The 26,220-nt window shown below is 34.4% G+C and overlaps 1 protein-coding gene across 1 annotated transcript; it reads left to right on the plus strand.

Moving 5' to 3' along the window:
• The first annotated feature begins 22,068 nt into the window (after positions 1-22,068).
• On the plus strand, positions 22,069-23,788 carry LOC121266467 (aldehyde oxidase GLOX-like). Its single transcript, XM_041170293.1, has one exon. It carries the CDS (start codon positions 22,157-22,159, stop codon positions 23,768-23,770), a length of 1,614 nt encoding a protein of 537 aa, XP_041026227.1. The 5' UTR covers positions 22,069-22,156; the 3' UTR covers positions 23,771-23,788.
• Positions 23,789-26,220: the final 2,432 nt, after the last annotated feature.

Consider the following 26,220-nt stretch of genomic DNA (forward strand, 5'->3'; position numbering starts at 1 on the left):
TTCAAATCTCAAAATAATAATAATGTTAAAAAATAATATTTTAACTATATTTTATTTAACTTTCATCTGAAACCATATCAACTCATTTAACTATACAAACAACTCCTAATTCTGTTTGCTTAAAGCTACAGAGTCACGTGTACACGTAATATTACACTTCATTATTATATGCCTAGCTACTCTCTAATGCATGTGCATCTTGTGTCAAATTAGATGTATAGTGACTTGCTAGATGATATGGCTCAAAGCCAGTGCTCTTACAGGTCCGGTTCATCTTCTGTGCCATGCCTGATTTGATAGACAATTAGCTAAATTACTATGTAAAATTGCATGGCAAAATTGAAATGACTAAGACTTTGAGCGGACTAGCTCTATCCGTTTGTTATTTTTCTTCTTTTCTTTTGGAAAAGGGCAAATCGCACTAATTACAGAGATTTGGACACTTTAATCTCGAAAAAATGAAATCGGATTCCATTTTAAAATGGAAAGAGGCTCCTTTTACACTGCTCAAAGACGAGAGCACTCAAAAGCTAATAACCATACCATAAACATAAAGTACCAGGTTTAAAGGTAAAAAGTATGGCGGGGATCCTAAAGCAAAAGGAAAGACAAGTCTCTTAAGCTTATTTTATGCATGTCTATGTGATCATGATTACACGTAACCACCTAATTAAGTAGTAATAAAGCTTTGCTACCATTTTTGTTTGTTGTTGGGAAAAAAAAAGAAGTAAAGAAGTGGGGACAAAGGCCGGAAACTTATTCAATTTTGCATGTAAAATAATAGTAGAGCTGGAGATATAGATTCAATAAATATATTCAACCCTTAATTAAGGTTAAGAATGGGTAGAGTATTTCATATAGTAGCATAGAGCAGAACCGGCTAAGCCAGAGTAATCGAGTCTTTTTCCTGCAAAAATATCAACCTGAAAGCTGAGATGGGTTAATTAATTATATATTTATATATATGAAAAAAGTTACTTTACCCACCAATTGTTACCGCTCTATTTGACTGTTCGGGAAATTTTTTTTCTTCATAATTAAAAAAGTGATTTTAAGTATATTGGTATATTTTTTTATTTTTAAAAATATTTAAATATATTAAAAAATTGAATAGAAAAATAAAAATAAAAATAAAAAAATGAACTAGAGGTCAAGTAGAGCGGACTGCTCTACTCTCTCTCTCTCTCTCTATATATATATATATTCACCCCCAACAAACTCATAGATAAGTAAACAAACTAAAAATTTGAATTAATATAATATTCAAGATCTCTCGGGCCCATTTGGATACAGAGGTGAAATGAAACCATCTCATCTCATTTAATTTCAATTAATAATTTTATTATTATTCACAAATAATCTTAATTCATATCATCTCACTATCAAAATGGATCTATCTTAGATTGGATATTCACTTCAATTCATCTTATATCATCATTATAATTTTTTTAAATTTTTCTACAAAATATAATAAATAATTTAAATGTATCAAATTTTAAAATAATAATAATATTAAAAAATAATATTCTAATAATTTTATTTAACTCATTTAAAACTATATCAAATAATCGTAACTCATAGATTCAAACGTGGAATCTAATATGATTGCGGTGGAAAAGAATATAAACCGACATTAACTGATGTGATACAAAGTTTTTTTTAGGTTTATTTAAAAACAAAATTCTTAATGTCATAAAACTTTTGCTGATATATGGCAGTAGTACTGATATCGCTACCCTTGAATTATTTTCCATAAAACATATATTATATCTAAATTTTTGTTAACACTTTCATAACATTTAATAATATTGAAATAAGCACTTAAGGTAGGAATATATACATTCGTTTTTTTCTCCCATGCATGTAATCATTAAGATAGACAATAAATTAAACTACCTTATTATCTAGTATAGGGAAATGGGATGTCATAATTTTAAATGAAGGTGCATATCATTCAATATATTATAAATGAAGGGGAAAATGGACGAACCATTTTTCCTAAAATTTAGAATAAATGTCAATATTGAAAATCAAGGATCCCGTTTAAAAGGTGCTCAAAGTTTCTTTAGCATCCCATCTTCCAATTTAAACATGTAAAACTTTTACAAAGCTTTAAGCCAGATTGAAATTTATAAGACTTTAAGTTGAGTTTAACATCTAAATATTAAACTCTTAAATCATTAAACTCATCTCAACTCAAAATCTCTTTACACGTGAGACTTACATATTTTTCAACTCAACATCTCTTTACACGCGAAACTCATAATATTTTTTAATTTATTATAAATACATCTAAAATCATCTTAAATAAGCCCTACAAAACTTACTTCACTATGTTAATTTATTATTATTTATAAAAAAAATTTAATTAATCTCAACTTAACTTAACTCAATTTATAAATATACTAAAAGTATTATCGATATTTAGCTCTAAAATTGACAAAAACATTCTATTTGATTAGTCCCATATTTAATGTGAGGCTGTAACGGCACTTAAGAAAAAATACTATAATTATGGTATGATAAAAAAACCCTAGATTATGAAAAAGAAAAGAAAAGAAGAAGTGGAGTTCAAAAGTCACACTCACTCACTCAAATCAATTCTCAGGTAGGCTCTAAAATTACTGACAATTAATCAGAGCGATATTGACTGTTGATAGGGATGGGGATGTCCAGGTGACATCGTCATGCTCGGTCTCCTAGCTACCTTCTTCGCTACTTATTTTACACAATTTCTTTGAAGAAATGGATAAATCTTTTGCTTGAGAGATCTCGAGACATCGACAGTGAGAGAGAAAGAGGGCGCGCCCGGGTTTAGCGTCGTTCGACGGAACGGTGTTTCAGTGATGCTACTGTCTTTCCTTACTGCAGGTCCCGTACAGTGCATGCTTTCCCATCTTCCATTTGCACATGAATGGCTCCCCTGCCCGCCCCCACTCGCCTCATTTCCACGCTCCCTTTGAATTTCATCGTTTATCTCAACCCCAAAGGCCACATATATCTCTCACGTACATGCCTGCTCAATAAGCCTTAAAACTCTCGCACGCTTAACAGACATGGATGTCCTTAACATAAATAGCTGTCGGTCCATGAGTACTAAGAGATTTATAAGGTCCGTATGTTTGTTAAATTTATCTCAGTTTAACAAATTCACCCTCATTTATTTTTACAATTCATTTTATTTTATATTATTTTATTTTATTATTATAAAATTTTAAATTCTTACATAAAATTAAATAAAAAATTAATCTTTTAAATTTTAAAATAAAAATAATATTAAAAAAATATATTCTAATAATATTTTATTTAATTTTTTAACTTTAATCTCAACTCAATTTATTTGAGAAAACAAATAAAGTTAATTATAAGTTAAGTCTAACATTCAAACACATAATTATCAAATTACTAAACTCATCTCAATTCAAAACTTCTTTACATGTGGGACCCACAACCTTTTTCAAATTAACACTTCTTTACATGTAAGACCTATAATCTTTTTAAACTTTTCATAAATACATCTAAAATTATCTTAATATTCAAACATATTTAAACTCATTTTAAGTGAAACCTATAAAACTCACTCTATTATCTCAACTTACTATTATTTATAAAGAATTCAACTTAACTTTTAAAAGCAACCTAAAGTTGCGGTAACCAAAAAATAATGAAAAAATAATGAGTAATGATATACACATAATATATTATACAACATATTGTATAATAATATTATAAAATAAATATATTTTTATAAAATAATATTATTTTTATAAAATATTTTATAAAAATATTTTTTATTTAAAAAATTATTATGTAAATTATTATAAAAAATATTGTGTATAAATTAATTTTTCATGTACGCTCTGTTGTACTTAAAATGCTGCTGTTGATAGTATAGATCGGTATATTTTCCGGATTTTTAAAGACTTTCTAATTTCACTTCCTTTTGAAAGGAGGAAAAGAAGTGAAAACAAAATATAAAGTTTAATCTGTTTTTTTGGAACACAAAGAGACAAAGAGGAGGGATGAAAATGGAGCGTGTGAAAAGAAAGGACTGTAATTGCGTCAGCAGTTGCGTGAAGGGGGGAGTACTCATGCACAGTACGATACTATTGTCGTCACTGTTAAAAATGAAAAACCTTTACTCAATTAATAAAGCTCCTGCAACTGCATGTCCTTCTGCTGGAACCAGTACTTTCTCCTCACGTTTTAACCGTTGGATATTCCTCGAACTTCGTATTCAAACCTGAAATGCTGTTGCTGTCTGTATTGGCGGCCCCTCTTGTTGCCTGCAGGACCTCACCACCTATACACATTATTGCCAGATAGATGGTACTGGTAGGGCTCTCTATAGGACATTGACGTTTGTATTGCCATGGCCCATCTACTTCTATCAAAATAGCTTTAAATTACAGATAAATCTTGATATTTATTTCTAATTTCAAAAAATATTACATAAAAATAATCATGTAATTTTTCAGAGTCTATAGCTTTTTGTGCCCCTCCTATTCGATTCCGAACGAGTGGGCTGCTGCTACAATCATGCCCAGGATAAAAAGCTTCAGTTGTACCTCCTACTTTTTTTTTATTCCCAATTATAACACCATATTGTAAATAATTTTATATATTAATTAATTAATTAATTATATAATTATCAAAACATTTATCAATTCAATATGAATTCATATAATTAAAAATGATAAAATTTTTAAAATAAAAATAATAATTTTTATTAAAATAGATATTCTGATGGAACCTAGGTGGGCAGTCTTTTAAATGAATTAAATAAGTTGAAAGTTTTCAAGTGTCCAAAGCCTTTTAGTCATGTTGTTGCCATCTTCTATAGCTTATCAAATGAATCAAAACTTAATCGATCTTCATTCTTGAAACCCATCTTGAATGTTGGGCTCTTGCTAAACTCGTCCCAAGTGGATTGCTTCAATCGTTACATTGCCTCCTTGATCGTCTTGGCTCTTGATCTTGTAATTGGCTCATCTGGAAGTTGCGAAGGATCAGTTTTACTCCTCTTGTTCTTGATAGAACTTTTGAACTTATCAAAGATAAATTACAACCTTTGTGATTTACCAAATTACACAACTCCTCAAATCAATAATCATACTACATACCTTGTTGTTGATGTGGCATTAATCCTTTGTAACTTCCAGATGGGTCAATTACAAGATCAAGAGCCAAGACGATCAATGAGGTAATGCAAGGATTGAAACAATCGATTCTCCATCCATTGATTTGATTTTGACTTTCTTGAGAAGTTTTCAAATTGATTGTGAGTTCAAAAAATTCTATTCCTACGAGTTCATATCATATACTAAAGTTTATGCCACAATCTAATCATCCACTTCACTATTATATTTTCAACTTAATAAAATTAATCTTTGTATATATAGTTTAATACAGTTTTAACTAAAAAAACTTATTGCTCTGTCCAACTCGATCATGTTTATAAAGATATATAAATAAATATTATTTTTTTATATTTATTTGAATTTTGAATCTTGATGGGTTTGAAAGAAAAATAATATTTTATTAAATAATTGTATAAAAATTATGTAATAGTTATTACTAAACGAATATGCTCCAAGAATAAAAATACAGTACTTACAACCTTTTCTATTCCTTTTTCAACTTTAATGTTAAACCAAAACGGTTTCAAGTTAAAATTCTTTGGAAAATAAGTCATACACGTACCTCTAAATATTTCCATTAACACTTTTATTGATTTTATAAATACTTCCAAAAAAAAAAAAAAGTTTCAAGAAAAGCATATGCATATTATAAAATTGTATAAAGACTTTGGCTGAATAAAAAAATCATAGATGAGACATACCATTCATTAGAAGTAAGGTTTATATATATATATTTTAAAAAATCAAAACATCAATAATTTTTTAGTATAACTGATGTGAAAATTAAACTTTTATATCATAAATGTACGTAAAAAATAATGTTTATAAAAATATTTTTTTCATGTATATATATATTATGAAAAATTCTATTAATCATCCTCACGCCACACACCGCATAATTTTTTTTTTCTCTTACTAAATGTACTGTAGTATATGGATGAAGAGTAGAAGAATTTAATTAGTTTAGAAAGAATAAAACAAAAATAAAATAAAAATAAGTGTAGTGTTAATTGTTTCTGTAAAGTACTGTAAAAGGCAATAAAATAAAAGAAACTTAACCTTTGAAATCAGATTATGGAGAAATGAGTACGTATTATGATCCTCTCGTGTTATTGTCAATGATGAATTTCATTCCAGTAAATTATAATCTCATGTAACCGTTAGAAAAATTGGATGTGTATATATATAGGAAGTACTAGAATCTTAGTATTAACTTGGAGAAAAGGATGGAAAAGAAAAGAAAAGCACTACCACTACTGATCTACCAGAGGAATCGCTAAAGAAAATCTTGCTAGCTAGCTAATCAGTCTCTAATCACGTAAATAAGAAGAAATCATGTCATTATCAACAAGACAAAGACAACAATAATACTACAATCATGCAAGACTTTTTTTTGCTAATTAGGTGTGATTAGAAGGCAATTTGGCTCTATCATTGAAAAGGGAGCAAAAGAAACAAGAAAAAAAAAAAAAGTTAAGAAAATAAAACGATTGGTCTTCAATTGATAATATGAGATTGTTTGTAATCACTATAGATTTCTAGACAAGATTAGAGCAGCTGTATTTCATTTAAGGAAAATAATTTAAAGGCTGCTAGCTTGCTTCTTCTTGACTACAATTGGCTTGCAATTGGAAAAAATTGGCAACCATGCATTATTGTCGGTGATAATGATTGGCTTACTACCCTCTTACGTACCAGCTTTTTATTATTTTATAGTGTATTTGAATTTTTTTTTTTTTATTTTTTTAAGTATTTTCTTGACATCTTTAATCATTAAAAAAAATTAAAAAAATATACAACTTCAATAATAGTCACTTTTTTAACCATTAAGTAAAAAAAAATAATAATAATAAATGAGTTGTAGAAAGTAATAAACCTATCATTATCCTATTGCCAGAATTAGGGAAAACAAAGATACATTGTTGAGGCAGAATGTGTTAAGAAACATCATTAACCATTGGGGGAAAAGAAAGTGGGCTTTTCTTGGTTGGGCTTTGTAAAGTCCTTAGGCCTGCTAGGAGGCCCACAACCAATCCAATAGCTAAGAGCTAGCTTGGTTGAATTAATGGGCCATCAAATAGCAGAACTTGCTCACATCGACAAGTCTAGATAGGACAGCATTAGCATATATGGTTGGTTCCTACTAATATCCCATTAAAATCCCAAAATTTCTCTATCTTCGTGGCCATATAGGTGCTCTCTGATAATGAACCAATTATAAACATAGAAAGCATGCATGCATGCGCCCATGTTTGGATTCGGATCAAAAAGAAAAACCATTTGACATTATCCCCAATATGTATTTATGATTTTACACTGTTCATTCATTGCAGTACTGTTTATTGTTTGGTACATGTGGACGGACCATTTCATTAGTTTATAAACAATTCTTTGGTCTCCTTTTGTTGGCTCTATATGTTCATCATGGTTCATACTCAACCTTTCGTAGACTTGTTATTTCAGACCCAAGATTTTAAAATTTTTCACTAGGTTGTCATGTTTGGTTGTTAATTACAGTCAGCTCAATCTATTCCAAATTAATCATTGATGCGATCCGCTTCTTTTTCAATTTTTCATAAAAAAGTTAAAATCTATCTTAATCTATTTCATATATACAAATACATATCTCAACCTATTTATATTTAAGCATATCTTAATATGACTCGCATATCATTAACTCAGATCACCTCAATATCCAAACACAGCCAAACATAAGAGATTTAAAATATTTTTAAATTTTAAGATTTGTTATTATTCATTCCAATGAATTGAACTCAATCTCTCTTTTCCTGCCTCTTAATTTACATCACAACCTTCTTCTATATATACATTCTCAAGCATCATTATTTAACTCTGAATATACATCAAAGTTTAGGGTGCCGCGGCCACGTGACCATAGCGTTATTAGGACGATCAGAGGAAAGTTGAGAGGAGGAGAGTTCTCGTGATTACTACTAGTACTGTACCTCGTGGTGCAAATTCATGAGGTGAGATTCTCTGCTCGTGGTACTGGATCGATCGAGCACCGTATAACTTGAGGTCGGTGCATGGTATAAATAATCGCTTGTCTTATAAGTCTCAACTCATGAAAGGGGTAAATTTAATTATTTATATTATATTTTTAATATTTTCCTACTTGTAGACCAGATTCTTCCTTAATGAGTGGAGTTCGAATTCAGAAATGTTGTTTTAATACCATTTGAAATAATCATTTATCTTAAAATTTTGATCATATATCCCTACATGAAAATGAGCTGCCAAGAGATCAGTGTCTTTTGCTTTGTATTACTACTTGCGTTGATTGTTACTAATTTAACATGCGGGCCCTAGCTTTAGAGAGAGACTCCACGTATTATTGTCCAATCTTTAACATGCATTCTACACTTATTATTGCATTCTACATGCCGGCCCACGTATTAGTTTTTTTTTTTTTAAAAAAAAAAAACTATTATTGTAAGTAGTAATAAATAAAAAAAAAACTAATTTAACATGCCGACCCTAGTTTTAGAGAGAGAGAGAGTCCTCCTCTCTAGAAATCTAGAAACCACCACCAAATCAAAGGGGGCAACTTTCGCTCCTTCCCCTCCCTCCTCTCTTCTTCATCCCTTCTTCCTCTCCTCTATAGTTTTTTTCTTTCTTTTTTCTTTCTAGTTGTTTTCTCAAGACTAAATATGGAGGAAGGTCGATTTGTTGCTCTCCGGAGTTCGATAACCGCCACACGCCCTCCCGCAGGTTTCCTAAGGCGCCGATCCTTCAGATGGCCGAAGTGTTTCGCCGAACGGAGTTGTGCGTGACCCACACGCACGGTCCAAAGTGGGCGTGTGAAATCCACATGCCACTGCTAAGGGTGCTCTTCTGCCGCCACGCACAACTTTTTTGAGTCTAGGGCCATCAGTTACTTCAAACCTGACTAACCGCCATACTCCTAGGGTGTCGCATGGCTCTCATGCACCGCCACAGTCACTTTGTTTGTAATTTTATCCTCCAAGGTTGAAAATGTGGATCTATATATTTTCAAGATGTAATTCGATTTTTTCCATGTATCTTTAACTTCTGTCGCGTCTTTCATTTTAGAAAAATAAAAACATAAAAAAAACACACTGTCTCTTGGACTTCTGTCCATAGAGTGTGTATCTTGGACTTTTGGTCTATACAGTGTGTTCTCTACTCCGTCTTAGACAGAGTATAGGGTTTGTTAACTTTGTCTTGGATAGAGTTGTGCTATCTCTCAGGTGGTCCGAGAGAGATTTGTAGTATGAAATAGACCATGTCAGTCATAATTGTGTACTGTGGAGCCATTAATATTGTAGTTAGCTTGTAATGAATGTTTCAAGTCAAAGTTGTAATATCCGTTATTAATGAATGCAGTTTGTTTTATAAAAGAAAAAAAAAAAAAAGCACTTTGCATTCTTATATGGTATGGATTATATGTTGTGATTAGATTCACGATTCGCTCGTGGTGATTAAATATATGACTTCTACCTCTCTTTTTATTTCTACGGAGAGGATTCCTCTGTTGGAATTAGAATTGACAATCCCACTCTCCTCTTTGTTGTAACTACAGAGAAAGGACATACTAGTTGAATTAATAGTCAACCGATAGTTCTTGTCCAATCTTAAAGGTTGAGATAAATGTATATATCTACGTATATATGAAGTAGATCTTAGAATATGTATTACTACTCGCGTTAGTTATTCATATAATAACAAATATTAATATTGTAAGGTTTATTTCATGTTCTGAAAACGATGGCAATAAAGTAAAAGTAAACAAGAAATAATCAAATAATCAATCACACGATACAAATTTACATGGTTCCACAATATGCGTACGTCCACGTAACTGCAGATAATTTTATTATGTTGAGGAATCATAAGGTACACTTTTGGGACCATTTTTCACTGTTCAAAAAGGTTGTATTTTACAAAATAAACATATTTATAAGGTTATACGACGAAAATTCTAATTTATACTTTTCTGAGACATTTGCTCAAGTGGAGTGTCAAGCGTGCAATGAGCAAATACTGTCTGGTTTTTCGCTCGAGCGCCAAGTCAAGCGATTATTGAGCGAACTCTCTACTTAGACTTCGCTCAAGCCCATTGTCGAGTGAGACTCAAGCGAACTTTCTATCTAATCTTTGTTCAAGCTGAAAGTCGAGCAAACCTTCTATCTTGGTGCTTATTGAATCAAAAATCAATTCCAAAAACTTTTTTTTGGGAGGGGGGTAACGAATCATTATCAAGTCGGATCATCAAGTTGGGCCACCACAACAATAAATCAGGCTCCACAAATTCAACATTTCATATATTTATCCCATCGTATGTTCGGGCAACGTTCACATAAATGGCGAGCGTTGAAGAGGGAGAGAAGGGAGTACTTATTGTGACTATTGATTTAAAGTACTAATTTAATTCTCTATCAGCAACACTAGCAGCGAGGCTTCAACTACTGTTAAGAGTCGGCCTCATCCTATATATAAGCCAACTTGAGCTGCCCAAATCTTGCGCAACATCCAGACGGTTCCACTTTTTAGATTGCTTTACAGTTTTATACACGCATCGATCGCTTTGATCCCAATTATAAGTTTCCAGCAAAATCCAACAATACGAGATTGTCACTAGCTTTAATTATAAAAAGAATGTCGAAGCTGCTAGACTGCCGATAACCATGCAATTAAGACTAAGGAATCAGATAATCCTTTGCATGCATCCGAAGAGACAATAATGCATGGGATTTGTTGTGTTATGATTACCAAAAGAATCATTAAAAGCTCCATCCCTAGTTGTCAAAGTTTAATTTTAAAGTAACGATAGACTTACTACTTCCTACTATTTATTTATTATTTATTTTATTTATTTTATTTTATTTTCTTTTTACTTAATAGTTAAGGAAGTGACTATTAATAAACTTCATGTATATTTTTTTAATTTTTTTCAATAATATTAAAAAAATACTTAAAAGAAAATAATAAAAAAATAAAAATTTCAAATAGTAAACCTATCATTATTATTAATTTAAAATCCATTTTTAATTGACTTCCAAAGACCAGCTCATGACATGAGACACCTAATTTGCTATGAAATGTCTATGGATCATCCATCACTTCATCTATACCCAAATATTGTAGAGAATATATATATATATATATATATATATATATATATAAAAGATTTTAGTTTATATATATCTACCTTATACTTAAAAAGAGCCTATCAGTGGATAAGCAGTGCATTTTGTTTGGAGTAACAAAATTACATTTTTACCCTTTTTATTTTGTTCGGGGTGTTGCTAGCTAGCTAGCTAGCTAGGTGCTTTAATTCTACGATTTTCTTGGTTTTTTTCCTTTTTCAGCGGCCAACTGGGCTTACAACTTGCCCTATGGGAATTTTTTGAGTATATATTAATCTGTTATTACTTTTTGTTTGTATTGTTTACTATATTTTAAATATGATTTTCTATTGGTTGTGTTGCTATTATATATAAATCTTAAAATCTTAAATACTCCAAGTGCTTATGATGGACTGATCTTCCACATATTTACTGTTAAGATATTAGAGAATTAACAACGTCATTAAAAATTCGTTGTAACTCTATAAGTAGATATATGGAGCTAAGCATATAATGTGACATGCCTTGCACGTATAGTTCCCACTAGAGTTCACTCCTAAAACGCTAGAGGTAGAAAGTATATATGAACTAAGCCTGTCAATAGTTTGAATCTATATAAGTAGAAAGTTCATATTCAAGATTATATTACATAGCTGATTTCTTAAGTCCACAAGGGTTCATATATGATATGCATTTAGATCAACTTCATATTTTTCCATATAAAAAATACAGCACTTTCAACAGTGTTTTAAATGCTTCTACTGAGTTCTACAACATTTATAAATATTTAAATGTATATTTTTAATCTCAATTATTTTAGAGTTCACTTTATATATTTATTCTCTCACATGTATAAATTATAGAATTCGGGCTAAAATATGAATTTCGAATCTCTCTCTCTATAGGCGCACACACTTGTTTAAAGAGGGAGACTATCTTATATAAAAACCATGTTTTTCAATTGGCCAAAAAGGGGGGTATGTGGTGATCATGATTCAGCGAACAAAAATGAGTTGTAAGCATTAGGAAAGATTAGTTGAAGGGTTGGTTTCAACTTTCACGTCCTTTTGGAAATATAATAAAATTGGTGAAATTTTAAGTGATGAAATATATGTAGCATTTTGCCGTTTTATGCTAATCCTCGGTATCATCCATGCCCTTCTTGCTTGCATCGCATCTTGAGAGATTTTCACTGACACAAAATAGGTAAATATAATACAAGTTACAAGTTTGAGATCTGTAAATTTGAGCCATCCTGTTAAAGTGTAGTGAAAGCTGGTGACGCATGAGTGCTGTCTGCACACAGCCATGCCCTGGCCTTGAGGAAAGCCTGAGATGCATATGATACTAGTCAGACGGTCTATTCTGATGCAAACAGATTAAAAAGCCTGCGTTGTGGCTGAGAGGGGCTTTGTAGCCGGTGTTCCACGTCTTGCGGGTGATTTCCAAGGAAGTATATTCTTAGGGCGTGTAGTCACTTGGATTCCGAGCAATTTAGTTGCTGCTTTCCATTCTTCCTTGACTAAGGCCGTTTATTGCTGAATTAGTTTTGTATGGGAAAATTGTGTGTTGATCTTGGCCCTTGAGCGCTTTTGTAGCAATAAAAATTATTGACGATTTTTATTTGTTCACTTTCTTAGAGGCTGGGTGAGTTCAACTCTGAGTCAAGTAGCTCAAATTTTCTGTTTATATCATACTATCGCTGAGCAAGACTCACGTGCGTGGTGAGGGACACTCTACACAGTGGGCAATTGGCAAGGAATACTTCGTGTGGTGAGCATATGACGAGGAACACTCTACGCGAGCAACCAATGGAACTCAAGTACGGCGAGCAAACAATGGACTAAAGTCACTGCAATGAGGAAACTCGTTGTGGCGAGGACACACAAGTAGGCACGCAAAATCTGGCAAGGAGCTTATGGTGCGTGAAGCTTGGTCGCCATGGGGCGACAAGGCTTGCTGTTGCATGCTCGTTTGGCCGCCACAGGTACTGGTGGCAGATCATTGCTTGCTCGCCCGTGGCTGGATGGTTGCCCTGTTGGAGGAGAAAAATTGATATTCTATTCTAGAGGGAGAGATGAGAGATTATTTCTGAAATTTTTCTAAGTGAATTACTTCTCAAGTGGCTTGCTTTGTGCCAATGCATACATGGGTATTTATAGGCTTGTAGATTCACCTAGCATTTACTCTAATACATGAACTTCCCTAGTACACAAATACCCAAGTACATGAATATCTCAAATACATGAATCTCTAAATACATGAATCTCCAAATACATGAATTACTTCTTTCAAGATGAACCTAGACTTTAGTTCATGAATATACTAAAAAACAACTTTATTTAAGTTTATTATTCAACACCCGCCTTTAAACTTAATTCTTGGTAACTCTGAGTAGCATCCGCAACTTGTTAAAAGTATCATACTTGAGAGACTTCGTAAAAATATCTACAACTTGATCACGAGTCTTCACAAATTTGACTTGTACTTCATTCTTGACTATGCATTCTCGAAGAAAATGAAATCTTGTATCAATATGCTTGCTTTTATCATGAAAGATTGGATTTTTCGCTAATGCAAGTGCTGACTTGTTATCAACAAAAATCTCTGTGGCTTCCTCTTGTGGCATGAGTAGTTCCTTCAATAACCTTCTCAGCCAAATTGCATAACAAACATAAGAGAAATAATCGGCAAGAGAAATCCTCCACTTGACATCCATTTGATAAATCCTCCACTTCTTTTGAGTTGCAAGAGAAATAATCATTCGAATCGTCTCTAATTGTGCAACAGGGGCAAAGACTTCTCCATAATCAATACCGGGACGTTGGCTATATCCCTTGGCCACCAATCTTGCCTTGAATCTTTCTACTTCTCCCTTTGCATTCTTCTTTACTTTGAAAACCCACTTCACATCAATGGGCTTTTGTCCCTCTGGTAAAGTCGCCAATTCCCAAGTATCATTCTTCTTGATTGATTTGATCTCCTCATCCATGGCAAATCTCTACCTTTTCTCTTGTACTGCTTCTTCAAAACCTATTGGTTCACAATCAGCAAAGTGACAAACAAGAGTTAGATCATCACTTAAATTCTCCGTTACCTCATAAAGATCTTGGAGACTTCTCATTCGGGATTGCCTTTCACTAGCACTTCCTTCATAAGAAGATGATGAAGGAGTACTAGGAATTGTTGGTGATTAAGGAGGTGTCGTGAGTTCTTGTACATCATTTCCTTGATCTTCATCTTCAGAGAAGGGAAAGAAATCATATCTTTCATTTTCTTGATCACTCCAATCCCACGAACCTTCTTCGTCAAATTTCACATCTCTACTAATGACCATCTTCTTAGTGCTTGGATTATAAAGCTTGTAGCCTTTGGATTTTTTATCATAGCTGATGAAGATGTGTTTCTTGGTTTTATCATCAAGCTTGGATCTTTCTTCATCGGGCACATGCACATAGCCAATACTTCCGAAAACTTTCAAATGGGAAACACTTGACTTTCTTCCACTCCATGCTTCTTGGGGAGTTGAGTTCTCTACACTTCTTGTATGACAACGGTTTGATAAGTAAACAGCACAATCAACCGCTTCCGCCCAAAACTCTTTAGGCATCATCTTCGTCTTCAACATGCTTCGAGCCATATTGAGAATCGTTCTGTTCTTTCTTTCAACCACCCCATTTTATTGAGGTGATCTCGGAACTGTCAAAGCCCGACGAATCCCATGTGCTTCACAAAACTCATTAAATTCATTAGATGTAAACTCACCCCCTCTATCTTATCTCAAAGCCTTAATCTCATAACCACTTTATTTTTCAACAAGTGCTTTGAATTTTTTGAAAACACCAAACACTTCAGATTTTTCTTTCAAAAAATATACCCATGTTTTTCTACTGAAGTCATCAATAAAGAGGAGGAAGTATCGATTTTTACCAAATGAAGAAGGCTTGATCGGTCCACAAACATCCTTATGAACAAGTTGGAGCGGCTCACTTGCTCTTGTAAATGATTATTTTGGAAAGCTCTTTCGAAATTGTTTGCCAACAAGACACCCTTCGCAAAGTTGATCAGATTGATCAATAGGCGGCAAGCCTTTCACCATCTCCTTTTGAGCCAACAACTTTAATCCACCAAAATTCACATGCCCAAGCCTCAAATGCCAAAGCCAAGACGTATCTTTCACACAAGCTTTAAGGCACTTAGCCACATCAGTTTGAATATCAAGCAAAAACATCCTGTTGCTTGTCATGGACACTTTAGTAATCAAATTCTTCTTGTCATCTCTTAGAAAAAGGCTACGATTTTTCATTTCAATCTCATAGTCCTTTTCCAAGAGTTGCCCCAAACTCAAAATGTTGCTTTTCATACTTGGAACATAATAAACATTTGGCATAAATTGATGGCTCTCATTTTTTAACCGAATTAGAATCGTACCTTTCCCTTTGATGGGAACTTTTGACATATCTCCAAAAGTGACATTCCCGCTCACCGATTCGTCAAGCTCCACAAACTTGCTTTTGTCTCCACACATATGATTGTTTGCAGCATTATCAAGATACCACAAATTCGATTTGCTAGTTTCTTCTCCTTTGTAAGCTAGTAGCAAAGTGGGCTCCGCTTCTTCATTTTCAACGTGATTCACCTTCTCTTCAGCATTGCTAGGAGAACTCCAGCATTCTGAAGCATAGTGGCCATACTTTTGACAATTGTAGCATTTGATTTTAGACTTATCATATTGTCTCCCATTCTGCCTTGAGTAATTTCGTCTTCCACGACCTCTTGAGGATTGACCTCTTTCTTCATGGTTGGCGTTTTGATTGCTTTGTCCGCCTCTTCCTCGTCCCCGTCCTCTTCTTCCTCTTCCTGGTCCATGTCCGCGTCCTCTTCCTCGTTGACTTCTATCATGCTCTCCTTCCTTCTCTTTTACAGAGAGCTTTGTGGCGAGAACCTGCTCAATAGGTTCTTCTTTCTTCTTCTTGAGTCTCTCTTCATGAGCTTGAAGAGATCCCATGAGTTGATCAACTGACATTGTCTCCAAGTCTTTTGACTCTTCGATAGCCACCACAATATAATCGAACTTTGAATGCAACGAGCGAAGAATCTTCTCAACCACCCGGACATCCTCCAACTTTTCTCCATATCTCCTTATTTGATTCACAATGGTCAACAATTTTGAAAAATAATCTGCAATCGTCTCAGATTCTTGCATACAAAGGACTTCAAACTCACCTCGTAGCATTTGGAGCTGCACCTTCTTCACTTTATCAACTCCTTGATAGGAGTTTTGTAAGATCTCCCATGCTTGCTTGGAAGTAGTGGCATTGGCCACTTTCTCGAACATTGCTTCATCCAAACATTGATGGATGAGCGTGAGAGCTTGTTGGTCATTCTTCTGCAACTTTTGCAGAGCCTCCTTTTGATTAGGACTCAACGAAGCTTCATCTCTAGGCTCCTCATAGCCTTTCTCTACGATCTCTCATACATCTTGAGATCCAAGCAAAGCCCTCATTCGAATGCACCAATTCTCATAATTCTCCTTTGTCAAATGCGGAAATTGAAACGGAAACGTCGAGTTAGCCATCTTCAGGATCTAGAAAAGACTGGCGCTCTGATACCAGTTTGTTGGAGGAGAAAAACTGATATTCTATTCTAGAGGGAGAGATGAGAGACTGTTTCTGAAAATTTTCTAAGTGAATTACTTCTCAAGTGGCTTGCTTTGTGCCAATGCATACATGGGTATTTATAGGCTTGTAGATTCACCTAGCATTTACTCTAATACATGAACTTCCCTAGTACACAAATACCCAAGTACATGAATATCTCAAATACATGAATTTCTAAGTACATGAATCTCCAAATACATGAATCACTTCTTTTAAGATGAACCTAGACTTTAGTTCATAAATATACTAAAAAACAACTTTATTTAAGTTTATTATTCAACATGCCCGCCAGTGGGCTATGAGATAACTTAGGCGCCAACTAGCTTCCTCTCCCACGATCATCATCTTTTTCGTCGGTGTGTTTTGGGGGGTGCGACGGCCTTGAGAATGCTATAGCAGCCGCGACGAATACTGGCGAACAGACGCCTTACTTCGCCATCACCCTCATGGTACTGCGCCTATGGTTGAGAGGTCTTGTTACTGCCACGTCACAGGCTTCTTACCGTTGATAGAAACTTTCTCCGGTGGTTTCTGGCGTGCTTTATTGGATCCCACGAATCTTTAGGCGTTGGGGAATGTTGTCTACCCTAGCATGAGGTTGGCGAGATGTCAATCTCCATGGGGGTGGCGAGATGTTGCCACGGTGTTGAGGGTGGCGAGGAGCTGGAGAGCTGTTGTCCTTCAGGAAGTAGGAGGCGTTGCATGAACTCGTGATCTTGCTCAGTGAGCGTAGACGAGCACGGTCGGGGTGAGCGCCACGGCTTCAAGTTCACTGTGCACAGGGAGCATCGTGGTGGCTACAGACTCTGCATACGAGCCCGATGCCGACGACAGAACACCGTCACATGGCTGGCAAGTTGTTGGTCACCCTACTTAGCTGTGGGCGAGGAACTCTTGCGCCTGACTGATGTGGGGGTGGCAACCTCCTCAACACCTTGCTGGCTACAGAATCATCGGCAAGCCAGGTGGGGGCCGCTAGGGGCCTGAGCTCGCTAGTGGCTAGTGGGGACAAATCTCATAGCTCGTATTGCATACAGGTTACCAGACTGCTTTTGAGCCGTCTGTTTTTGGGCCCATCGTGAGGCTTGAGGCGTCACGCAGGCGATAGACAATGCCGGTAGGCACAATCACGGCCCGCCGACGGCCTTAACAGATCTTGAGCAGCTGCTGGGTGGTTTTGCTTGCTTCTGGGTTCCTGGCAGCGAGACACCGGTGGAAAAACCTCTATCAACTCTGTCTTGGTGCTCGGCCTAATGGTTGGTACTAGGCTGTGCCACACACGGAGGTAGTGGGCAACAAGCCTGCCATGCACGGCGAGCCTCGCTGGGGGCACCGTGTCTTCCTCACGCTAGCACACTGGACCATGCACATTACGTGCTTGTGCATGGCGTACGTCGCCTACGTATTTGGTGCACGTTCACAGTGCACACTCCTGGGTCCTTCGACACAGAGATATAGATATAGACATATATATATATATATAAATATATATATATATATATATATATTACATATGTGATATGTTCATAGTGCATATTGCACGTGCAGTATGCTTCCTGTGTTCTTTCTCTTCTCTCTCTCTGTTTTTTTTTCTTGGCTTACCATTCATTGCAACGTTAGGAAAATAAATAAAAGAAAATAATAAAATTGAAGAGATCTTATATGATTTTTGGAGACGATCTTGTGAATCGCAGAATTCCCCTTCTCTGCTTTCCGGCATTAAAAAATCACAATTTGCATGCGATCGCGTGGTAGTTGGTATGTGAAAATCATGTTGAAGTCTATAAATATCTCATAGACAGCGCCATTGTTAAGAATGTGTTTCATATACTACCAATCACACAAATGACGCTTGCAGCAATGAAGAGACGGCGCTGATCGCCTTGTGTAAACTCCGATGCTTAAATCAAAACAATATGAGAATAAATATATAAAAATACAAATGAAGATGATGTTACCTCTTGTAGGCTATTTATAGAGGTTATTTTCTTAGAGTGATAGAATCCAATTTACCTTGTGAAGCATTTTCCTTTTAGGAGTCTGAATCTATCTCCTATTAAAAGTCTGAGTCTCTTCTTAACTTTATCTTTCAGCTAAAATTGTAGGGGTTCAAATATCCCTTCCATATATACATATACATATTTATAGGCGCACACACTAGTTTAAAGAGGGAGGCTATCTTATAGAAAAACCATGCTTTTCAATTGGCCAAAAACGGGTATGTGGTGATCATGATTCAATGAACACAAATGAGTTGTAAGCACTAGGAAAGATTAGTTGAAGTGTTGGTTTCAACTTTAAGTGATGAAATATATGCAGCGTTTTGCCGTTTTTCGCTGATCTTCGATATCTTCCAAGAAGACATGCAACGTTTTATGGTCCATGCGTTCAAATTTTGTTGTTAAGGTAACGCCCAGAAAACAAAGCCCAAGGGAAGCAGAAAAGACATAACGCACGTGGTGTCCCCACTTTGTACCCAGACAACCCTTTTAATTTTTTGCATGCGTCACCCACATTCCCTACGACTACAGGACACCGAGATCCTCAAATTGATCACAAATGGAAAACGTGTCATTACACCCCCTCCCAGTGTCCCACCTCATGCAGAGATACCCTTCTCTCGTTAGGAGTCAGGACCAATACTTTGGACACCATCCCCTCCCATGGCAGCCCTGATGGTATTGTAAAACGTTAAGGTATAAATCTTAAATTTAAAAATATAGGACTGGTTGATCACTCAGCAATACCCCACTCTCGATATTCCAATCAACCCAAGAGGAGTCATTGGGGTGGAGCCTCCAAGCCTAGCTAACTGCCCCCGGGAGGCTGATGCATCCCATGTTGCAATTGTTCATTAAGTTTGCGTTTGGATGAGTTTAATTGAACTGAATTCTTTATTAATAGTAATAAATTGTGTAGTAGAAGAAGTTATGTGGGTCTATCTAAACTGAGTTTAAAATATATTTGAATGTTAATATGAATTTAGTATTTTTTTTATAGGAAATTGAAAAAGGTTGCGAGTTCCACGTATAAAGATCATGTTTTAAGTTGAAAAATATTGTAGGTCCCACGTGTAAGAAAGTTTTGAGTTGGGATGAATTTATTAATTTGAGAGTTAGGTGTTTGGATATTAGACTCAACTTAAAGTTAGACTGAGTTCACAAACGTAACTTAATTCGAAGCTGACCTTTCATGTTATCAAATATTTTTAGATATTTATTTTTTAAATATCCTTTAAATATAACATATTTTAAATTTTAAATTTTTAACTTTTATATCTAATCATTATCTAATCATTATAATTTTTTCAAACTTATAAACAAAATACAAAAAATAATACTAACTTAAAAATGAAAATAATATTAAAAATTTGTATTCAAACAACTTTTGAGTAATGCTACATTTAGTCTAGAATGCGTAAGTGCAATGCAGTCACTTTGAAAAATACTAATAAGGTTAACTATTAAAAATTATTATTATTTTATCTGAGTCCCATATTTATTTATTTTTTTCAAAATAATTTCACCGCATTTACGCATCCACCACTGTAATTATCATTTCTTTTTTATTATATTATACTGATGTTATATTGCCCATTAAGAAGAAAATAGGTCAAAAGGTTAATCCATGAATGATGTAATGTTATATTAATTGGGTTCATGCCCTGGGCACTTTCCTATGTTAATTAATTTTATTGCTCCTCCCTCCATTACAAAGAAATCCATTGAAGATAATATATATCTATCTACCATGCATTTTGGAGTTAATCAAGCATATTTAGCAGTAAAATCCAAGTTTGACAATATATATTAATTGAGAAGTGTAACAACCATAATTTTTTTTTTTTTATAAAAGTAAACTCATAAACTTATATAACTTCATATGATACGTTAGATTTATTTTACAATAAAAATAAATTTACAATTTCAAATACTATATCAAACTATATCACTTTGTGAGTTACTTTTGTATGATTTCTTTGTGATTAAAACATTCCTATAAATCTTAAGGAAGCTCAAGGGAGATTTGAAAATTAAGAGAAATAATATTTATAGTCATAAATACGTAAACGACATGCACTCATTTAAAATATATATATATATATATAAATTTATAAAAAAAATTAATTTTTTAATAATTACACCCCGTTGTTTTAAAAAAAGAATAAGTGACATTACTGAATTTGCCATTATTCAAAATTAATGCCCACTCACAACAATATTTGACTGCACTCACACAAAACCGTTTGACTGCATTCATAAAATGGTTAAAACGAATTGTCAAGATCAAATGAATCCTACCGCCCTTAGAGCAAGAGAAGGTTAGTTAAAATTTACATAATTTATATAAAAAAGATTTTATATTAGATTGGTCATCTCTAAAATAATTTAAATTTTTGTTACAGTGATTGGCCAAATATAGACAACTACAATTGGTTCACCAAATATTAAAATACTAATTTCTCATTCCAACTACACACGCGGAAACAGCAACAAAACACCAGAATATTTCTCACTCGTAACTCTTTCTCTACTTTGGTTAGTGAAAAAGAAATTTAGATATAAATTTAGATAAGTTTAATCTCAATTTTTTATTATTAGCATTAAATGACATTTGAAAATATGATTTTTTTAATATTAATTTAATTAGAATATAATTATTATTAATATTAAATTGATAGAATTATAAAATGTGATACAAATAAATTAAATAAAAAATTATTAATTTAATAATATTTTATTATTATATAGAGAGTGAATAGTTAATGTAACATGGAGATTGAATTTAAATGAAATAGATAAATAGAAAAAAGTATGATATTGATTAAATTTTAAAGATAAATTTAGTTAAAATGCTCTTATACTCAGATATGGCAGAGTACCTGGATCTGGATCCACGTAAACCCTGATCAGTAGCGATGGCAACCCCCCAATTGAATTTTGGTGGGCACAGCAGTGTTTTTTTTTACCAAGGGGTGAAGTAGAGCGGTCAAGGTGGGCATAGCAGCTTTTTCCTTGAATTTTTACATCTTTTTACCTGTACAAGGTCGACACAGAATAGTCCATCGATCATGCCTCCGAGTCTCCCATCAACGGCGTACATTCAATTCCTACTTTTGTCTGTCTTTACACCATTCAATATCTCTTCAATTTCTTTTTAAGTAGAATTAGCTTCTTCACATCTTAGCTTAATTCACTTCCGTAGTCCCCCTACCTCCACATGAGTACTCTCTCTCTCTAAACTCATGGATTCTCTTCTTTTGCAATGGGTTCGCTTCGTCTTCATATTTACGAGTGCGCTGTGCAGTGTATTCGCATGGCCGAACGACCTCCCCGGCTCGTGGGAGCTCCTGGTGGCCGACGCCGGCATTGCCTCCATGCATACTGCCGTCACACATCACAACACCGTGGTCCTTCTCGATCGAGCCAACATCGGCCCCTCCCACATACTCCTCCCCCGGGGCCATTGTCGGTTTGATCGCCACGACGCAGCTCTCAAACACGACTGCTACGCCCACTCCGTCGTCCTCGACCTACAAACCAACAGAATTCGTCCCTTGATGATCCTCACCGACACTTGGTGCTCCTCAGGCCAGTTCCTCCCGGACGGTACACTGTTATCGACGGGTGGAGACATGGACGGGTTTAAGAAGATCCGAATGTTCAAACCGTGCAAGGCAGACGGGTTCTGCGACTGGGACGAGCTAAAAGACGTAGAATTGGCGGATGGGCGGTGGTACGCGACGAACCAGATACTACCGGACGGTTCGGTGATAATTGTCGGTGGGAGAGCGACGAACACGATCGAGTATTTTCCGCCGAGAAAAGGAGCCGTTTTTTTGCCATTCCTTGCGGACGTAGAGGATAAGCAGATGGACAATCTGTACCCTTATGTCCATCTACTTCCCAGCGGTCACATTTTCATCTTCGCTAACGACAGGGCGGTCTTGTATGATCACGACATTGACAAAATTGTCAGAGATTTTCCACCGTTGCCCGGTGGCCCACGGAACTACCCATCAGCAGGCTCATCAGTGATGCTGGCCCTCCAAGGGGATTACTCGATGGCTGTGATTGTGGTGTGCGGTGGTGCACATTTCGGTGCGTTTCTCCAGAAGAGTACGGAAGCCCCGGCTCACGGTAGCTGCGGCCGCATTGTGGCGACTGAGCCCCGCCCCGTTTGGCAAATGGAAGATATGCCATTCGGGCGGATAATGGGGGACATGGTTATGCTCCCCACCGGTGAGGTTTTGATTATCAATGGAGCTCAGGCAGGGTCTCAAGGGTTCGAGATGGCCACCAACCCTTGTCTTCACCCGGTTCTTTACCGCCCCGATCAACCCGTCGGGTTACGCTTCATGACGTTGAACCCGGGAATCGTTCCCAGAATGTACCACTCCACAGCGAACCTGTTACCGGACGGGAGGGTTTTACTTGCGGGAAGCAATCCGCATTACTTGTACAGATTCAAAGCCAAATTTCCGACGGAATTACGAATTGAAGCATTTTCGCCGGAATACTTGTCGGCGGACCGCGCCAATCTCCGACCGGAGATCCATGGAATTCCCGAAACGATACGTTACGGGGAGATTTTCGAAGTCTCGGTGTCGGTTCCGTTGCCGGTGGTGGGGATAGTGGAGGTAAATTTCGGAAGCGCACCTTTTGCAACGCATTCATTTTCTCAGGGTCAAAGGCTGGTGAAATTAGCCGTTACAAGCGCGGTTCCTAACGGTAACCTTTATAAAATTGGGTGCACGGCGCCGCCAAATGGGATGGTTGCTCCGCCGGGTTATTACATGGCCTTCGCCGTCAACCAAGGCGTGCCAAGCATCGCTTGCTGGGTACAGCTTGTTGACTAATATTAATAAATAATTCTTAAGTTTTTGAAAGTTATATCAGATAATTGAAAAGCAAGTAAAAATAATAAATAATTTTTTAATTATTTGATATCACATCTAAAATATGATAAAAGAAAAACTCATTAAAAAAAATATATGATAAAGAATTATGAATTGTATATTTTTAATCTTTATTATCTTTTTCATATATATTTTCCTTTGCAAATAAAGTCTTTTTCTTTAAAAAAAAAAAAGAAAAAGAAAACCAAGCAATATGTGCAAAAAAGAAGACTAGTGTTGATGATATATATAGATAATGGCTAAGGTTTCAGTGTTTGTGAATGTAAGACATAAATTATATATTGAAGTTGCTTCTCATGACAATATTCTCTCTCATTCTCATAGATATCTTATTTGCTTCGTATTTATTAATTTTTAAGTAATACTACATGCAGTCGTAAAGTGTGTAAGTACAATATAGTCATTTTGAAAAAAAGTAAGGTCTATTATTAAAAAATTAATTAATTTTTTCATGTGTATTCTGTATATATTCACTTTTTTTAAAATAATTGTACAGTACTTATATACTCACAACTGCAACTATCATTTTTCTTTATTTTTATTGTCATTCGTATATATAAGGTTTTCTTATTCTAGTTTAATAAAGTAACTAGTTCGAGTTTATTAATGTCAAATGCTCACCATATTCTAGAGCTTGGAGTTCCAAAATAGAATACATACATGATATGAATCTCAATTTTTTAGTATGATTTTCTAAATTTTTTTATCAAACGTTTTTTACAATTTAAAAAGAAATAAGCGCGATATATATAGATCGCACATTAATATTTAATTTTGTAATCCAATACTGTCTACACTCTACTCCTCGATCGATTCACCAAGGAGCACGAAATAAAAATACTTTTATGCAATTCTAACTTACTAGTACTTCTTGATTAAAAAAAAAAATAACTTACTAGTACTTCTTGCTCCACGTTGGAAGAGAAGGTAACGAGCTGGTAGTTTATTTGTGAAAGACATGCCAGACTAGTGGAAGACACAGTGGTGACATCGATCAATGCCTAGATGTTATTCATTACTCTATAGTGATGTTAGATGCTTCTATATAATTACATTTTTATGTACATGGTGTTTGATTATGATTGAAATACATTTTAGTGCAATTACTTGGCCAAAAAACATAAAATATCGCATGCATTTATGTTTTATTAGGGCTGCAAAAAAGAATTTGGAAAACCGGAACATATCAGTTTGATATTAATTCTAATTTTAAAAAATTACCAGTTTAAAACCGGCTTGGATCCGGTTTTGCTTTTTATAACATTGGACTAGATCGAACCAAACTGGTTCATATATATAAGTTTTTTATTATTATATATAAAATATTTTTTATATGATTTTTATATTATATTATATATAGTATGTGCTAAATTGCTAAATAACATAACATCATATTTTAAAATCTTATTCTTCATATCTAATTATCTAATAACATAAAATTAATATAACATTTGATACCATATAAAATTAATATAATAAAAAATTTTAATTTTAAACATGAACATTAATATTAGAAACCTACTTTTGATATATATATATTAACGATAAATAAATTTTATTAAATTATAATATATATTCTTTTTTACAAATATGTATCTACACATTTGATCATATGTACTCATATAAAAGGTATATAGTCTAACATATATAAACTATAGTTAAATCTAATATTATACTAGTATCTTTCTTTGCTTTAGAAAATTTTGTGAGGTTTTCATCATTAAAATTATATCGGAAAAATTGAACCGGAACCGATAAAATTAATAATTTCGGTTTCAAAGATAAATCGGTTCGATATTGATTTTTCAATTCTCAAAACTGATATTATCGATTTGATTTTAAGATATATCCAAAATCCATTTGTTTTATTTTTTAGCATTGGGATCCCATCCCCTCTTTTTCTATTCTTGGTTTTGATTTTTATTTATTTATTAAGAAAAGGCCGAGCCTTCAGAAATTATTGAAAGAGTCCTCACTAAGGGGGAGGGAACCCAAGTACATATTGGACGCCACAAAGAACAAACCCAACGACAAAACTTTAAAACTAACATCGCAACAAAGGAATGCTTGTCTTATCTAATTTCAGTATGCCCTTGAGAAGATGAGGTAGCTCACTATACTGCAACCACATTCTGGAGGTTCCTTCAGTTCCCATTCGAACTAAACAGTCAACCATTGCATTCCCTAAAAATATGCTTCACAGCATACTGCACGCTAGAAAGAAATCCTTGAATCTCTTCCTACTACTCCTTAAGGTATCAGATATGTGATACTCCATATTTTAGTATATTTTAATTAAATGATTATTTTAATTAATTTAAATATTGGTTCTCTTATTTTAAAATTTATTAGATTTCTAGTTAGTTTATTTCATGATTTTTTTTAAGTTG

Source organism: Juglans microcarpa x Juglans regia, chromosome 5D (assembly GCF_004785595.1).
Source record: "Juglans microcarpa x Juglans regia isolate MS1-56 chromosome 5D, Jm3101_v1.0, whole genome shotgun sequence".
NCBI classification, from domain to species: Eukaryota; Viridiplantae; Streptophyta; class Magnoliopsida; order Fagales; family Juglandaceae; genus Juglans; species Juglans microcarpa x Juglans regia.